This window comes from Myodes glareolus, chromosome 5, assembly GCF_982192425.1.
Source record: "Myodes glareolus chromosome 5, mMyoGla1.1, whole genome shotgun sequence".
Lineage (NCBI taxonomy): Eukaryota > Metazoa > Chordata > Mammalia > Rodentia > Cricetidae > Myodes > Myodes glareolus.
Genome location: NC_142030.1, coordinates 27205539 through 27221112, shown reverse-complemented (window position 1 = coordinate 27221112; position 15574 = coordinate 27205539). Strand labels below are relative to the sequence as shown.

The 15574-nt window shown below is 47.3% G+C and overlaps 1 protein-coding gene and 1 long non-coding RNA gene across 2 annotated transcripts; one reads left to right on the top strand and one right to left on the bottom strand.

Moving 5' to 3' along the window:
- Positions 1-1354: 1354 nt before the first annotated feature.
- Il17rb (interleukin 17 receptor B) lies at positions 1355-15570 on the bottom strand. The gene is made up of 11 exons (XM_048421503.3): positions 15418-15570; positions 13534-13558; positions 12653-12793; positions 10890-11017; positions 9601-9727; positions 8449-8496; positions 7060-7205; positions 6674-6739; positions 5586-5685; positions 4293-4388; positions 1355-3482 (listed from the first exon to the last, which is right to left on the bottom strand). The coding sequence occupies exons 1-11, from the start codon at positions 15475-15477 to the stop codon at positions 2917-2919; spliced, it is 1503 nt and encodes a 500-aa protein (XP_048277460.2). The 5' UTR covers positions 15478-15570; the 3' UTR covers positions 1355-2916.
- Positions 3273-7159, top strand: LOC146894859 (uncharacterized). Its single transcript, XR_015001268.2, has 2 exons — positions 3273-3411; positions 5811-7159. It is a non-coding gene; the product is annotated as an uncharacterized LOC146894859 (long non-coding RNA).
- Positions 15571-15574: the final 4 nt, after the last annotated feature.

Sequence of the window (15574 nt, the reverse complement as noted above, 5' to 3'; positions counted from 1 at the left end):
GTTCAAGTTGTGACACAAGCTGTACCCATCTTCTATTATCAGTACGTTTGTGAAGCATTGGATAGCTATCTTGCCAAGTAGCAGCCTTGATACACTAGGCGCTACCTCCACCATCACAAAGCATCTGCTTACGAAGCTGGATGCAGGGAGTTTGCACTTCATGCATCTTGGGTTTTCTTTTATCCCAAGGCATGTGTTATGTGTTAGAACGCATGATGTATCCTTTCACATTTGCTGTTTATATTACTGCAGACTGAACCCAGGGCCTTGTATATCATACACAAATTCTCTGCCATTAAGCCACAACCCCAAGACATGACCCTTGAGGAGAATATGCAATTACCAACTTTTCTGAGACCAAGTCTTAACCCTTTAGCCTGGAACTCACAGCTCTGCCCGTGTCCCTCCAAAGCGTTGTGATTTAAAACGTGTGCCAAGGGCTGGAGAGAGAGATCGGTGTTCAAGAACATCGCTGCTCTTTCAGAAGACCCTAGTTCAGGTCCCAGCACCCCCGTGGCAGCTCACAACCATCTGTAACTCCAGCCCTAAGGGATCTGATGCCATTGGCCTCTTCTGAGTGCATATGTGTACTCACATGTACACACCCACATGCAGGTACACACACCTACCATAATTAAAAATACATTTTTCAAAAGTGTTTGCCACCATACCTGACCAGATACAAACTTGCTTTTGTTTTTAAACAAAGTCTCTCAATTATGTAGCTCTGACTCAGATTTCTCTGCCAGTAAAGGCATGTGCCACTGTTATGCTCAAGTTTCTGGTCCCCAGATGAATTCATGGAGCCAGATTTCCCATGCAAACTGCACAAGGGTTTTTAATATACAAACTCAAGTTTGGACCAACCCCTTTCCAGCACCCCAGCATGGTGGATGCAGAAAGTGTGGCAGGGAGCCCTGAGAGGGTAGAACTTTTAAAGGGGAAATGCTGTACTCAGGGGAGTTCATGGTATGACTTCTTGGGATTGGGGAAGGAGGGTTTAGGGTAAGGTAATTTCTAAAACCATTGGTCAGTTTTTGAGCGTGAAAACCTAACAAAGAGCCACTAATAACTGACAAGGTGTCTTCAAGGACAGGATGCCTCCTAGGAACATCTGGACCTCATTACATTTTATAACCCTTCTCCCCATCTTCTTATTTGCCCATTTTTAGGGTACCTGTCCAAATTTCTTCTATGGCAGCACATTTCTAGAGCTGAGATTGCCCCCCCCCCCCCCCGTTATGGCTTAAGATGAAGCCCCTTCTTTAAAACAGAACTTGCAAAGTCAGGTCTTCACACCACCATGCCCAGCCTCCATTAAAAACATTTTTACAGTCAACTACCTGAAACTGGATAACTTACAAAACAGTTTTATTATGGTCTATGAAGCCTTACTAGACAAATACATATGCTATTATAGATCCATTTCTGTGGTTTCTACATTAAGAAAAAGCTGCTTCAAGAAAGTCAAGAGCTAGACGACTCAGGATGTTACAGATCTGTTCACTGTTGCTGCTTGTCCTGGGTTTTGGGGACTTTTTAAAAATAAGATTTATTTATATTAGGGGGTGTAGAGAGCAAGCTCAGCAGTGGAGAGCATTTGTTTGTGCAAAGACCCTGGTTTGATTCCCAGCATCCACACAGTGGCTCATACCTGTCCATAGTTGTAGTTCTAGGTGACCCCGTCACCTTCTCCTGACCTCAGGCACCAAGCATGCACAGGGCACACAGGCAATGCAAGCAAAACGCTGGTAGTGTGTGTGTATAATAATCTTTTTAATGTATATAGAAGCCAGAAAATGGTATCAGATCCCTCCAGATGACAGTGAGCTAACACGTGGGTGCTGGGAGCTGAACCCAGGACCTCTGGAAGAGCAGTCAGTGCTCTAAACCTCTGAGCCACCTCTCCAGCCCTTGGTGGTTTTTTTTTTTCAAAGTAATAGATTATAAAAAGCTAATATTACTTCAGGAGAGCTGATTTCAGTGAATTAGTTTTGACTTGAACAGAAAATGTGCACTGACCATGAACTCTGGGAACTAGAACAGTGGATGGGTAACTGGGCAAAAGTAGACCCTGGGTTTATGGGTAATATGTTTTTGTTTGTCGGACAGTCTCGCTACTTATCTCTGACTGACCTTGAGTTCCTTAGCCGTCCGCCCTCCCCCACCCTCCCCAGCCCCCCATCCCCCGAGCTGGGATTAAAAGTGTGTGCTGCCACACCTGGCTGGCGAAGTAGTTTTCAATTTACTGAAGGGGCTGGGATTCATTTGAATGGCAAGCCATTTGTCTAACCTATACAGTAGCCTTGGTTCAGTTCCTAGCACTTCTCCGACAAAAATAAAGGTGTCGATCTAGAAGTTTGACAAAGGAAAGTACTATACAGATAGCAGACAGTACAGTGGGCCATCTGGTCAGACAAGATGTGTCCAGCTTGTGTGTGTAATAGGCCTCTTCTCTTAGGAAGCTGCTGAATTAGTGAGTGCTTCTCAAACAGACTATTCATTAATACATTAAAATGTTACAGGGCTGAATAGTCTCGCGTGCGGCGCAGGACATGGGCAGTGCACGACTGGACACCTGACTGGGAAATGCCTTATTACTTCATTGCCAGAATGCTTAGTTTTCAGGGATAATCATTATTGGTGTTTGGGGATAAATATGATTGAGCTTTTGTAAACTTAGCTTCCATTCGTTAATGTCTGTAGCGGTATTATATGCCTAAAACCTGCTGGTGACTAGCCTCAGGCATGTTTGTTTGCACAAGCTCTGACTGCAGACTCCTGGTCTAAAGCAAGTTCTGTGATGTTGTACCCCCTACACACAGCCTGTACAGGAAGCCTCGGGGCCATCCCAGAGCTTTCCGTCCCTGGAACCAGAAGAGCAGGAGGACTTCAGAGTTTCCTCTCCTGCACAGACTACAATGGGGAGCAGCCGCCACTGCAGACTTGTGACCGTTTCTTCACTGGCACTTTTCGTGGCGCTTTGAGGAGTTCTGTGTGAAAGGCAGTGGCGTCCTTCATGAGACGATACTGGGGGCAGACACTCAGAGCGTTATAGTCGCCCTTGATGTCAGCTCCTCCAAGACAGACCACCATGTATTTGTGCAAATGAGCCTGGGTGCTGAAATCACTACAGAAGAGGTTAAAGGCCAGAGGGAAGAGGTCCTGAGCTTTCTCACTGGCGCCACCCGTGTTTGGGCCGCAGGCACTGCCACAGAGATCGTGGGTGTCGCTGGAAAGAAGGAAGACCACCTTGTCCGCCGCCTGCTTCTGCGCGCTGAGCCACTGCACTGGGCCCATCTCAGCTATTCTCTTCCTCTGCCACTTTTCAAGGATGACCTCGCTCCTGCAGTGGGTCTGAAGAAAGTCGGTGAAGCGGCAGACCGTGTGAAGGAAACACACCTCAGACGGGTAAACCACCAGGACCTTAACGAGGGGCAGGAGCATGCTGGTGGCAGGGAAGGAAGTCTCCGTGCTCCTGCCTGTAGGGGGAGCTTTGTTAGTTACCAGCAAATAGCAGGCCTTTACAGTAGTCTAAACCGTCAGTGAGAAATGTCAGCAAGGGTGGCAATCTGTTCCTGCCAGAGGAATAATAGCCCCCATAGTCATTTTGAACACCTGAAACACTGATTCTTAAATCTTCACAGCTTTTTAAAAGATGTGCTTTCTAAGCCCCTATCACTAAGTCAGCCGCCAGAGACCAGCTCTGTTTTCAGATCAACTCAGAGCAGCTGTTTAGGCTTGAGGGCACCGGTTTGAAGCCAACTGTTGAAAATTTCTGTACTTCGACACAGATGTGACCTCTTACATGTCATATCAGGAGTTGGGTCAACTCTGTGGTCTATTTTCTACCTGCAGACAGTAGAGTTCCTTTATTTTGCTGTAAAGTTAAGCCCCACACTGTGCTACGCAACGAGACTTAGGTCCAAAGCTACTATAGCCCTGTAGCTAACGGCGCCAGCAGCATCTTCTAAGTGCAGGGATTCCCGAGATGAAATTTCGTTCATGTGGCTTTCTGAGCTTAAAGCACAGAGTTAATCTTCTGCCAAGACACAGGAGCAACTCACAGTACACTAAGACCTCCTTTTTGGCTCTTTGAGACAGGTTCTCGCTTAGCTTAAGCTGGCCTTGAACAGTAACCTCTGGGGGCTGTCCTTGAACTCCTGTCCCACTTCCTCCTCCTCCCAAGGGCCGAGACTGCAAGGTTTCTGTCGCCACACCTAGCTAGATTCCCTTCTCTGTCCAGGCAGGTGGGGAGGATCTCAGGGTATCTTCAGAGTGACCGCCCTTACCTTGCCTCCGAGTTAGGTAGATCCCAACTACCAGCACCCATGTAGCCACCAGCAGCACCAAGATGAGGGGCACCCAGCCTCCCAGCATGCTTCTGTCTGCAGGAAACAGCTTGGTCACCTTTAGCAAGCAAAGCTGCACTTGGCCTCTACTTGCACATGGATTTTTTTTTTTACTCTTCTTAGTGGGGTCTTAGACCTTTTCTAACCAAGGGCTAGATGGTCTTTAGGGGGATGCTGATTAAGGGTTCTTTCCCAGGATTCAGGTCTCTTTCAAAAAATGTATTACTGTGTACTAGAAAGATGGCTCGGCCACTAAAGGCTAGGCTCACAACCAACCACTGAAAGTATAACTGTGGTGGGTGTGAATGCAGGCACACAATGCCAGAGTGTGTGTGAAGGTCAGAGGACAACATGAGGTCATTTCTTCTGTCCTTTCACGATGGCTTCCAGGGCTCAGACCCAGGTTGTAAGACCTTCCTAGCAAGAGTGATCACTGAGTGACCTCACCAGCCCTCTCCTCCCCAGAGTCTCAGCAGGGAATTAGGGGACTTTCTCCAAACTCAAATTTCTTTTCACTGTTTCAAATTTCATTCAACCAGGGTTTGAATGATGACTTTTGTTGTCTGGAGAATCTTTGCTCCTCAGGAAGAACTTACAAACATAATGTACACACAGCAGTGTGCCCACATAGAAGTCAGGGCCTGCGGGAGTAGCTATCTAAAGTTTGGCTGGCTGTTTTTTGTCTTTTGTAACCCATGGGCTAGTTTCAGAACATCTGTCCATTGTTAATAAAAAGAACTGACACATCTCTAAATGCAGAGACATTTTCCAGAACATGCTCTCCGGCACCAGGAAGGCATGTTTTGGTGCCAGTATTCCTGATTTGTTAACCAAATAGGATTCAGAGAGAATTGGAATACCCCTCGTGGACTCAGCCCCTGCTCACACCAACCCCTCATGCCCCTCACACCAGCTCCTGCTCACACTGGCCCCTCACGCTGGCCCCTCATTCCCAGTAACTCTTTTCATTGTCTGCGGCACTTCAAACAACCATCTTGCGCTCTTTATTCCCCCTTCTGTATATTCTGCTTTTGAAAAGATATTGTGTTTGTAATTAGATCCTTTGTTCTTACTTGCTTATGAGATCTCTGGGGTAGCAGAGGTATTGTTCACGGTACACCGGCAGGGACCTCGTAATGCCCCTCCAAGACACAGAACAATCTGTTACATCTCAAAGGGGCCCTGTGTGTCCTGAGCCTCTCCGATCATCCCTCGGTAATGACTGGTACTTACTGTTGTCTGGCGGGTAGGGGCCACTTGTGTCTATACAAAGCCCAACCAGTCCTCTGCGTCGGATGCAGTCAGGCATACAGGTGTGGAAATATGGTATCAGCTGAGGAAAAGGAGAGGAAGACTACAGTGCTCACACTTCCAGCACAGCCCTTTCCCCTTCTGAAATGTGATTTTCACCTCATGGCATTGGCATCAACAGTTTCCCCCTTGTTTCCCCTTCTGTAGCCACAGATCCAATCTGGGGACTCCGGACCAAGACACTGGCAATGCCCCAGCGATGCCCTTGAACTTTGTTCACTTTATAGCCACGGAGTTTTCCTTATCTGATAGGGCGGCTACATCCTAATAAACATACAAATCTCTCCCCTGGACCACAGTAGGTAAGTGACCCAGCACTAGGGCAGTCCACGACTTCCCGGAAGGTGCAGGTGCTGTCATGCCAGGGTCCACTTTCTTGGTCATCCTGAGCGCTGCATGTTCGAGGGAGTGGAGAATGGCTCGCGGGCACCGTCATGGACTGTGACCCTCTGTGTATCCATGTTGTAGACTACAGGGACCTGAGTACCTACCCTTCCAACTTCCTGTTTCCTCCTGGGCCAGCTGAGGCTCCCAGAAGGTGAACAGCTGCTCTCCTAAGTTCAGACACTGACCTGGACACTGGACAGCCTTCCAGCTTCAACCCATTCGGCTTCACTTCTGAGTTAAAACTGAGGCTTTGGGGAAATAAAATGACTGTCCCATCTCAGAATTACTCTGAGGATCCAGGACTGAAAATAAAAATAAAAGCCCTTTGGGAAGTCAACAGCCACCCACCCAAGCAAAGGCACCACACCTGTGGCATCAGCTTTCACTCTTGTAGACGCTAAAGAGTCCCCGACACCCAGCTTGATGGGGGATACTGGGGGGAAGCTTGCCATCCTTAAAATGCATGTGGAGGGCTTGTGTGTATCAATTGCTGAACACTCACCTATAATTCAAGAAGTCCTAGGTTCGACCCCTAGCATCCCATGAAGACATACAGAAAGCATCCATGGTGGAGCAAACAGCTCTGTCGTGGCCCTCCCTTTGCAGACCGCTATTTAACTCACCTCGACCTCGGTACCTTCACTTTCCTCGTTCACCGAAATGGCCACAGACATCCGTGTCAGTTTATTCTGGTGCAGATAAGTGAGAGACAGTCAGAGCTGTAGTCACGAGTGAGTAGACAGAGAGTGACGAAGCCACTGTTCCTAACTGACTTCTGGTGCGTCAGACTATGTGAAGAAGGACTCACGTCAGAAGCCTCAAACTTCTGTCTGTAGTTGGCTTTAGACTCATCATCCATAGGATGCCTACAGGGATTTGGACCACAGATAGCTCTGGGATCTCTTGGAAGAAAACCTATTCAAAGGATTCTAAAATGTCTCTACTTCAAGATACTGAAGTATCTGGGGTTGGGAATGGGGTGGTAATAAAGGGGTGAAGGGGAAAATACCTCCTCCACAAGAGACCACCCCAGTTCTCCTTGGTTTTGTAGAATGTTAACCCTGTAGCTTTCTCCAAGGGAATTGGCTGTAAAATTCACTTCAACCGTCGTCTCGTTCTTTTTACAAGCAGTGATATTTGGGTCCCACAGGCTTCCTACAAGTTGAGAGAGAACCACATGGGTGACCCCTCCCTTATCTGAGTCCCCAAGGGGGCTTTCCAGAAACAAATCTAAATCCTAAGAGACATGGACTCAACTATAGTATATCTTCCGACACTATTCCCAGAATTGCAAAGTATTTGATTTCTAAGAAAGTTTAGGGACACCCCTCTCATGCCATTTGCTTTACTAAAAATAACTAGGAATGGAAGTTACAGATCAAAGTCTACAACTCAGTTCAATGTTCACCCTACATTTTGAGGTAAGAGAGCTAGGACTGCTGTTTTCTCCTTTCTGGGATAGAGGAGGGATGTCAGTTTAGGAGGAATGCCCCAGAATATGGAGTAAGTGAACTGAGGCTCAGAGCTTACAGACAGGCTGTCAGCATCACTGGATACAAGGAAGGAAATGTCACACAGCTTACAGGAATCAGTTGTCTCGCTCATGTGACTTGCAAATAAGACTGGGCAAATTTCCAGGAACATGTCTATATAATAGCACAAGTTAGCTCTCTGCTGATGGGACCAGTTCGGCCCCTGGCTGGGAGCTGGTTCTTGGAGTGGGTTGGAGGAGGACTCATTCTAGGTCCTGCACCTCTTAACCTTAGAGCCTCAAAATTCTTTGAGAGTGCTCTCTTGGTGGGAATAAAGATCCCCTACCCCCAGTCAATATCTCTAACTTCATTAACATCACAAGACTATACTGCCCCAAAGTTTATACTCACCCTTAGAAATTGGGATGAGGTACTGACTTATCCTAAAGCAACTCCATCACAGATCAAAGAATCTTCTGCGAATAGGAGGTAGTCTTTCGAGAAGGCCTCCAGGGCCTTACTTGAACCAACACTTGACCATGTTTGTTAATCCAAACAGAAGGTACCCAGAGCCTCCACTGACCACAGGTCAGTTGTAATAAGCAGGTGTAAAGGCTAGTGGGGCTCTCCTCCGATCACAAAGCAACTTTCCATGAGCATGCTGTTAAGTGGGGTTTGGGATAATGTGTAGGTTTAGCCAAGGGATAGGGTGGCTTCCTGTAGCAGTTGCCGCTCTAGTAAACCCAAGAGTCTGTCCCAATCTAGATTGCTGCTTAACCCAAGGCAGGCCTTCACTGAGTGGCTTAGACAGAGAACTTCCATCTCCACATCTCAGTTCCTTTATCTATCTGCGGCTGAATGGAGCTTCATGGGTCCCAGTTAGGAGGATGTCTAAATGAGGAAAGCGAAATGCTACATCTACTTACCTGCCTCAATGCACCGCTTTTTATATTTCATTACATTGTTTAGGCAGCCTGGGAATTTGAATGAAAGTTGTTACATTTGAGTAAAAGGTATCTCTACTATAACCCCTTTCCCAGTACACACACACACACACACACACACACACACACCACATACACTCTCTTCAGACATGAGAGAGATGTCAGGTCTAGAAATCATTTTACAGTTAAACAGAAAACCATTCACCCGTGGAGGCTGTAAGTAATCTCATTTTAAGCACAGCCTTTATCTAAATGATCACCGAGAAGTGACTTGGAAACCAAAAAGTGGGAGTTGACAATACATGTAGTTTCCGCCTCTTCCAGACACGAGGCTCTAGGTGGTAGGGACCCAGTTGCCTAGTAGGCATGACCCTCACTAATTAACACACCCCAGGGAGGACATAGTAAGGAGGGTTCAATGTCTCCTGTGAGATTCATGCCCAAATCTCAGCTCCCTGACCCACATATGAAACAAACATCAGACAAACTCAAATTAGCGACAAACTATCGATGTTTGATGAGGTCATGGAAAACAACAGCCAGAGGAGGCTGAGGAACAGGAAGAAAATGCAATGGATAAGCAGCTGAAATCCCCAAAGCCTGGTGTTGAGTAGATAGAAATATGCCAATGTTATCTTCCTAGTTTTCATAATGGACTCCGGAGAGCAGATGCTAACAGCAAGAGGAACTGAGAGCGGGATGGAAACTTGGTCTACTTTTGCAGCGTCTCTAAAACCATCCCCAAATAAAACTCACTTTATAAAATCCCGGTGAGCTTTGGTGTCATTTAGGAAAGCTGGAAAGTGCCATATAGTAAGTGGTGTGGCACCAAAGCCACCGTGGATGGTACCAACCACAAAGGAGCCTAGTCAGGGCATCACCACTGTTGTGCGTAGGACCTAGGCTAAGTGCTTGGAGAGATGGTACATCTTGCTTCCTGCCTGGCACCCAGGAACATGGTTCTCTCATGCCTATCTAACAACGCTCTCCACCCTGAGTGTGGAGTGATTAGCACTGTGTCCACGGATGGGGGAAACTAAGGCTTCAAAGGCTTCCCAAGACTCCACACCAAACCACATGCCATAACACAGGTGAGACAGTAAGACAGAATCGCCAAAGAGTGAGGATGTTTACCTGGAGAGGTGAAGTTCACAGACAAAGAAGGGCTGTCTTCATTCATGTTAGCATTGGGGATGTTATGGGCCCCGATGAAATAGACTGTGCTCAGCTCCACGGGAAAGCCTACGTAGGAGAAGGTCCACTGCAAAGCAAAGCAGGGCAAGTGTACAGTCCAAGACCAGAGCCTCTGTGTGGGGCTGTTTTCATTTGTAAATATAGAGTGTGTGTATACGCAGGGTGTGTGTGTAGGTTAGTGGGGGATCATGCCACAAGGTGTGTGTATATATACGCTAGTGGGGGATCATGTCACTGTGTGTGTATACACTAGTGGGGGATCATGTCACTGTGTGTGTGTGTGTATAAAATAGTGGGAGTTCATGCCATAGTGTGTGTGTGTGTGTGTGTGTGTGTGTGTGTGTGTGTGTGTGCATGTATGCTAGTGGGGGATCATGCCACAGTGTGTGAGTGAGTATGTGTGTGTGAGTATGTGTGTATATGCTAGTGGGGGATTATACCATGGTGTGTGTGTGTGTTTGTGTGTGTGCATGTATGCTAGTGGGGGATCATGCCACAGTGTGTGAGTGAGTATGTGTGTGTGTGTATGTGTGTATGTGCTAGTGGGGGATTATACCATGGTGTGTGTGTGTATGTGTGTATATGCTAGTGGGGGATTATACCATGGTGTGTGTGTGTGTGTGTGTGTGTGTATGTGCATGTGTGTGTATGCTAGTGGGAGATCATACCATGGTGTGTGTGTATGTGTGTGTGCTAGTGGGGGATCATCCCACAGTGTGTGTATGTGTGTGTGTGTATACATGCTAGTGGGGGATCATGCCATAGTGTGTGTGTGTGTGTGTGTGTGTGTGTATGTATACATGCTAGTGGGGGATCATACCATAGTGTGTGTGCGTGCAGATCAGGACAACTTGAAGGATCTGTTCTTTCTGTATGTCCTATGGACTGAATTCAGGTTATCGGGCTTAACAGCCCCCCTTTTCATTTTTCATTTCATCTCTACGCTCCAGCTGAAACAGGTCTCTGGCCAGTGTCTATGCAGGGAGTGGATCCAGCCCAGTTTGTTGATATAACTCAGAGTGAGAGAGGAGGGGCATTTTAGAGGACAGATATAATTTACGTCTAGCTCCCCTCACTCTGTTGGACATTGAGTCTCAAAGATGCTGGCATCCCCAGGGCAAGTGGTGCTCAAACCCAAACCCAAGCAGGCATCTCACTCTGCATCAGCAGGCTTTCTGAGGTCCATTGTTGATGCTTCCCAAGCAAGCCTTGTGCCTAAGCGTGCTTACTCTGCCTCCAGACGGTCTGGTCTGCCTTTGGAAGGGCTCTGTATAGTTGCACCTCACACAGTTGTATGATTCCATGTTGCTTTTGCCAGTCACACAGATCTTGGTGGCCTTCAACAGGCGGATGCTGGCTGCAGAGACAATGAAGTGGGAAGTTGTTTCATTGGCACTTATGTGGCTCACATAGTATTCTATAATGTCAATGCTTCATCTCAGCTGGTGTGTACTGTGTACTGTGGTGTGTACTGTGGTATCCAATGTTCAGATAGGGTAAATGGGGGGGGGCTTCAGGAGTCTTGGGGGGATACACTGCCTGAACTTTCACAGCTCAGCAGCAGTAGATACAAACCCAAATTCCAAAGCCCAAGCTCTACTCATTCTTGGTTGGCCTGAGTTATACAAAGTACCCATGGCTAGTGATGCCATCTGCCCCATTCTAGGTCTCTTGAAGGAGATGAATTGCTTAGAGTGCTGTGCATATCCTATGCCTGTCTTCCAGTGCATGTGTATGTATAGGTTCTTCTTCCAGATGTGCCTAGGGATGGAATTAATGGGTCCTATGCACTGCATAGTTTGGTTTTAGAAGATGTTTTAGGCTTTAGCTTTGATTGCTTTTTTCCTTCTACAAAGACTGCCCAAGCATCAGCACCAGACCATACCTGTTTTAACTGCCCTAGGTCCATGCTGGTCATTCTTTCTCATGGGTCTCTTTCTCTATCTCTACCCTTTCCAAGTTTACTTTAAGGTGCAAAACATCGACCAAAGACCTTGCCCTGCTTGGTTTGGGGCCAGAGCCTACTGTAGCATCTCACAGGAGTCTTCTGGAGCCCTGCCCTGGTCTGTCTGGTCCTCACATAGAGCACAGCTCCCCTTGGGGCATACCTTGACATTGCTACTATTCTGAAAAATGTACTGATGAAGCCTGTCATTGACTCCTTTTCCCAGATAAATGGACCACTTTGAGTTTTTTGAGACAAGTTCTCACCCTGTATCCCACTGTCCTGGAATCCAGTAAATAGCCCAGGCTGGTCTCAAACTTGCAGCAATTTCGCTGTTTCAGTCTCCCAGGTGCTGGGTAAATGGAGTCTTGACAAAACCAAGTATAATGTTGGCGAATGGAACCCACGAGCATAGGCATTAGGATCCCAGGACTGGCTTGTCTAAGGAACTTACATGTTGCTTACTGTATAATCTGGAGGAAATGCCAGGACTTTCATGACGTCATTTGGAAGTGGATAATTAGCCGAAGCCAGAGCTTTTCCTAAACTAGGGGACCCATCTCGAAGTGTGACTGCAGAGTTCACTGCTCCTCAGTGACCCTGCACATTTTACAACCGGCAGAGGGCAAGAACCACTCACCCCCACTTGCTGCCTGTGTTTTCTTTCAATTACCTCCAAGCCAGAGCAGCCCTCAAACTCCCATCCTGGCTTCAAACCTCTAGTTTAGTTTTGTTCTTCTGTGTGCTACCACAGGCATGATTACAGATACAACTATATAGCTCTTTGGAGTCTGGTTGCTTGGTCCATCCATATTGTCACACACACAGAAAGAATTCTCCTTGTTGAGTTCCATAGTTTCCACTCTGTGGTTTTTTCAGGCTCTTGGTCACCTGGATGCTGTTATGAACAACAGTGTTACTGTACACATCCTATGATGTGGCTTTTGGTGTATGCACATCTGTGGTCTGTGCCTAGAAGTAGAATTAATGGGTCCTATGTCCTTCACATTTCGGGCTTAGTAGATGCTTTGACTGAAGCAGACTTACCATCTGCCCGGAGAATCCAGCTTATGTTCATCAAAATTGAAAAATCCTCTTTTGCAGCCCCTTTTTGAACAAGTTCCACTTGGAGGCTCCTCAAGTCTCCTGGGGTGAGATTGTGCCGCACCATCCACTCTGGAGATGGCCCTGGGGAAAGGCAAGAATACTTACAATGGCACTCCCATTTCAGGCGCAGTCAGAAGCTATTTCCTCCAAGTGATATGCCCTGATCCATCGCAACCCACTTCTGCTAAGGAAAGCCAGGCTTCTTCTGGATGCTGGCTGGTTTATACATCTAAATAATTTCTCTCAGCCTCGTGGTCTCAAACTCTACAGTACTTGCGGTGTTCCAGGTACATATGTGTGCATGTACGTGTGGACGTATGTTTAGTGTATTTGACATGTTCACTAACATGAATCATGCTTTCTCCATGCCTCAGTCCTGGACTCCAGTCAGCTAGCCCTCACCATAACCATTTCTAAACCGTTCCCCTCCCCTCCTGCTCACTCTCCCTATTCACATTTCTTGGACAAAACCCACTCAATCTTCAAAGTACCATGTTGGGTACCCATGTATAAAAAACTTGCTTCCTAGTTCCAATAATCAATGGTATGGCCCCTCCCAGCACAATCAGTGTGCCTCTGTAGAATCAGGTACTGCTTCCCACTCAGACTGGTGAGTTCCACTCTACCTGTGTGTTAATTTACTGGGAGGCCAGCTCATCTCAAACACATCCTTACTCCTCATTCTGCCTTGAAAACTTCACTCCCATTAGCTAACAAGGCAATGTATTATCACCATGTGCCTGGTCTACCAGAACCCTCTTCCTGACTCAGACCTTACTGTCCACCTGTGCTTCCAAATACCCATTCTCCAGTGCACTTACCAGGCTCAGAGCCACACTGAATAGTCTGCAGGAAAGAGAGAAACCAAATGTCATGTCTAAGCCAGCAAACCACAATGCTTATTTTACCAAATTAGGCAAAACACCTTCTTTTTCCTTAGATGCATGCAAAAGTGATAAATTTTCAAAGAACAGTGAGCTGGGACTTGGAGCGATGGCTCAACAGTTAACACAGCACATTGTTCTTGCAGAGGACCTGTGTTTACGGTCCAGCCCCTGCCTCAGACAACTCACAGCTGTCTCTAACTCCAGCTCCAGAAGTCAATGCCTCTGGTTTCTGAGGACATGTTCACAGGCATGTGTGCATGTGAGTGTGCGCACGCACATACATGCACACACGTGTCTCTAACTCCAGCTCCAGAAGTCAATGCCTCTGGTTTCTGAGGACATGTTCACAGGCATGTGTGCATGTGAGTGTGCGCACGCACATACATGCACACACGTGCACATACATGCACACATGCATGCACACACACACACATACACACACACATACACACACACCTCCCCTGCCTCAGATGGCTGATGGCCGTTGTGAGGCACCTTGACTATCTAATGTCTAACTACTGGTTTTCAAGACAGTGTAATATTTATTGATTTTTCCAACTTAGCATTTGGCTATACAAAGAGGAGAAGAAAGCAGGCAGCAATGGATGCAGCCCACTGTACCTTCCCCGGGTTCGTATCATGCTTCTCTTTTGATCTAGGACTCACCTGAGCTGCTTAGAAAACCAGGGGCAATTGTTATTTCATCACATCTTCCTAAAACAGCTTCCAAAAAGGTAAAACTCATCAGTGCCTAAGAAAGGTCAGTACTAAATAAATCCCTTGAAGTTTACAAAAGAAAAGTAATGAATAGGGTTCGGGCCTGAAACATGTATTCTAGTTGTTAGCAATCTTCAGTGGCAAGATGCAACGTGACCAACCCAAAGGGCTCCCGGACCCCAGCTTCCTCATTTCCAAAAACCATGTGAAGGCAGAAAACAAAGGTTTTGGTGGGACAAATTTGGTTTGGGTGAAGTCATCCATGGTCCTTTGCTTTGTGACATTCTTTTTAAACAAATGAGCCACACACTAGGAACTAAGATCTAGTTGACCGGTAGTGTGACAAGCACCAGCGCGAACCTTCACAAAGTTCATTCTGTAGTCCTCACAGCAAATGCCCCCAGGGACAATTTTTCTTTGGCACCGAGAGGGCAAGCACAGCAGCTGGTGGCTTGGTGACACCATATACTAGCTTTGACTTTTCCAGTCATAGGGATACCGAGTGCTGTGTGAACCTGGCAAGGATTGCATCTAATGCCTTCTTGAGGAGGAGCTTTTTCCCTCTGGAACGTCTAGAAAGATTCTTTCGTTCTTGGGCACGGGAGAAGGAAGGAATGCTGCCTTCAGGAATCTACGTGGTCCAAGACCGATAGGAAAAACAAGCAAGCAGACGGGTGCACTGTGTTCTGGTGACCCAGTCGGTGGGCAGAGCAGATGCGAGCGATGCTGTCTAGTCACCCTGAAGCAGGAGGCGAGGCATACCACCTGTGTGATTTGAGTAGCACCCTTTTATTAAGGAGACCACTAAGACTAGGTGAGCCCAAATGCCCAGGATGGCATCTGCGACACAGCTAAAGTTCATGTCTCCAGCAGGCATTCTAACAGAAGATGCCTTCCAGGGTGGGAATAGGATGATGGAGGTGCAAAGCCCACTGTGGTTATCTCAGGGGTGCCAATCTGGCCCCTTCCAGAAGGTGGACCATGGACAATTTCCTAGAAATTTGGGCTGTCGGGTCAGGGTTCAGCTAAAAGGATGGGAAACCAAACCAACCAACCAAGCAAACAAACAAAAAACCGCTCACACAAGAGGGGGATGCTTACCGGCTCTCCGGGCAGGGCGCTCCTGTACATTGCTACCAGGCTCAACAACACCAGCAACATGACCCAGCCACCGCCCACCACCACGCGGAGCTGGCGCGGGCGAGCCAGGGTCCTCTTATCCAGGTGTCCGCCTGGGGCAGTTCTCGCCGGGCTCCGC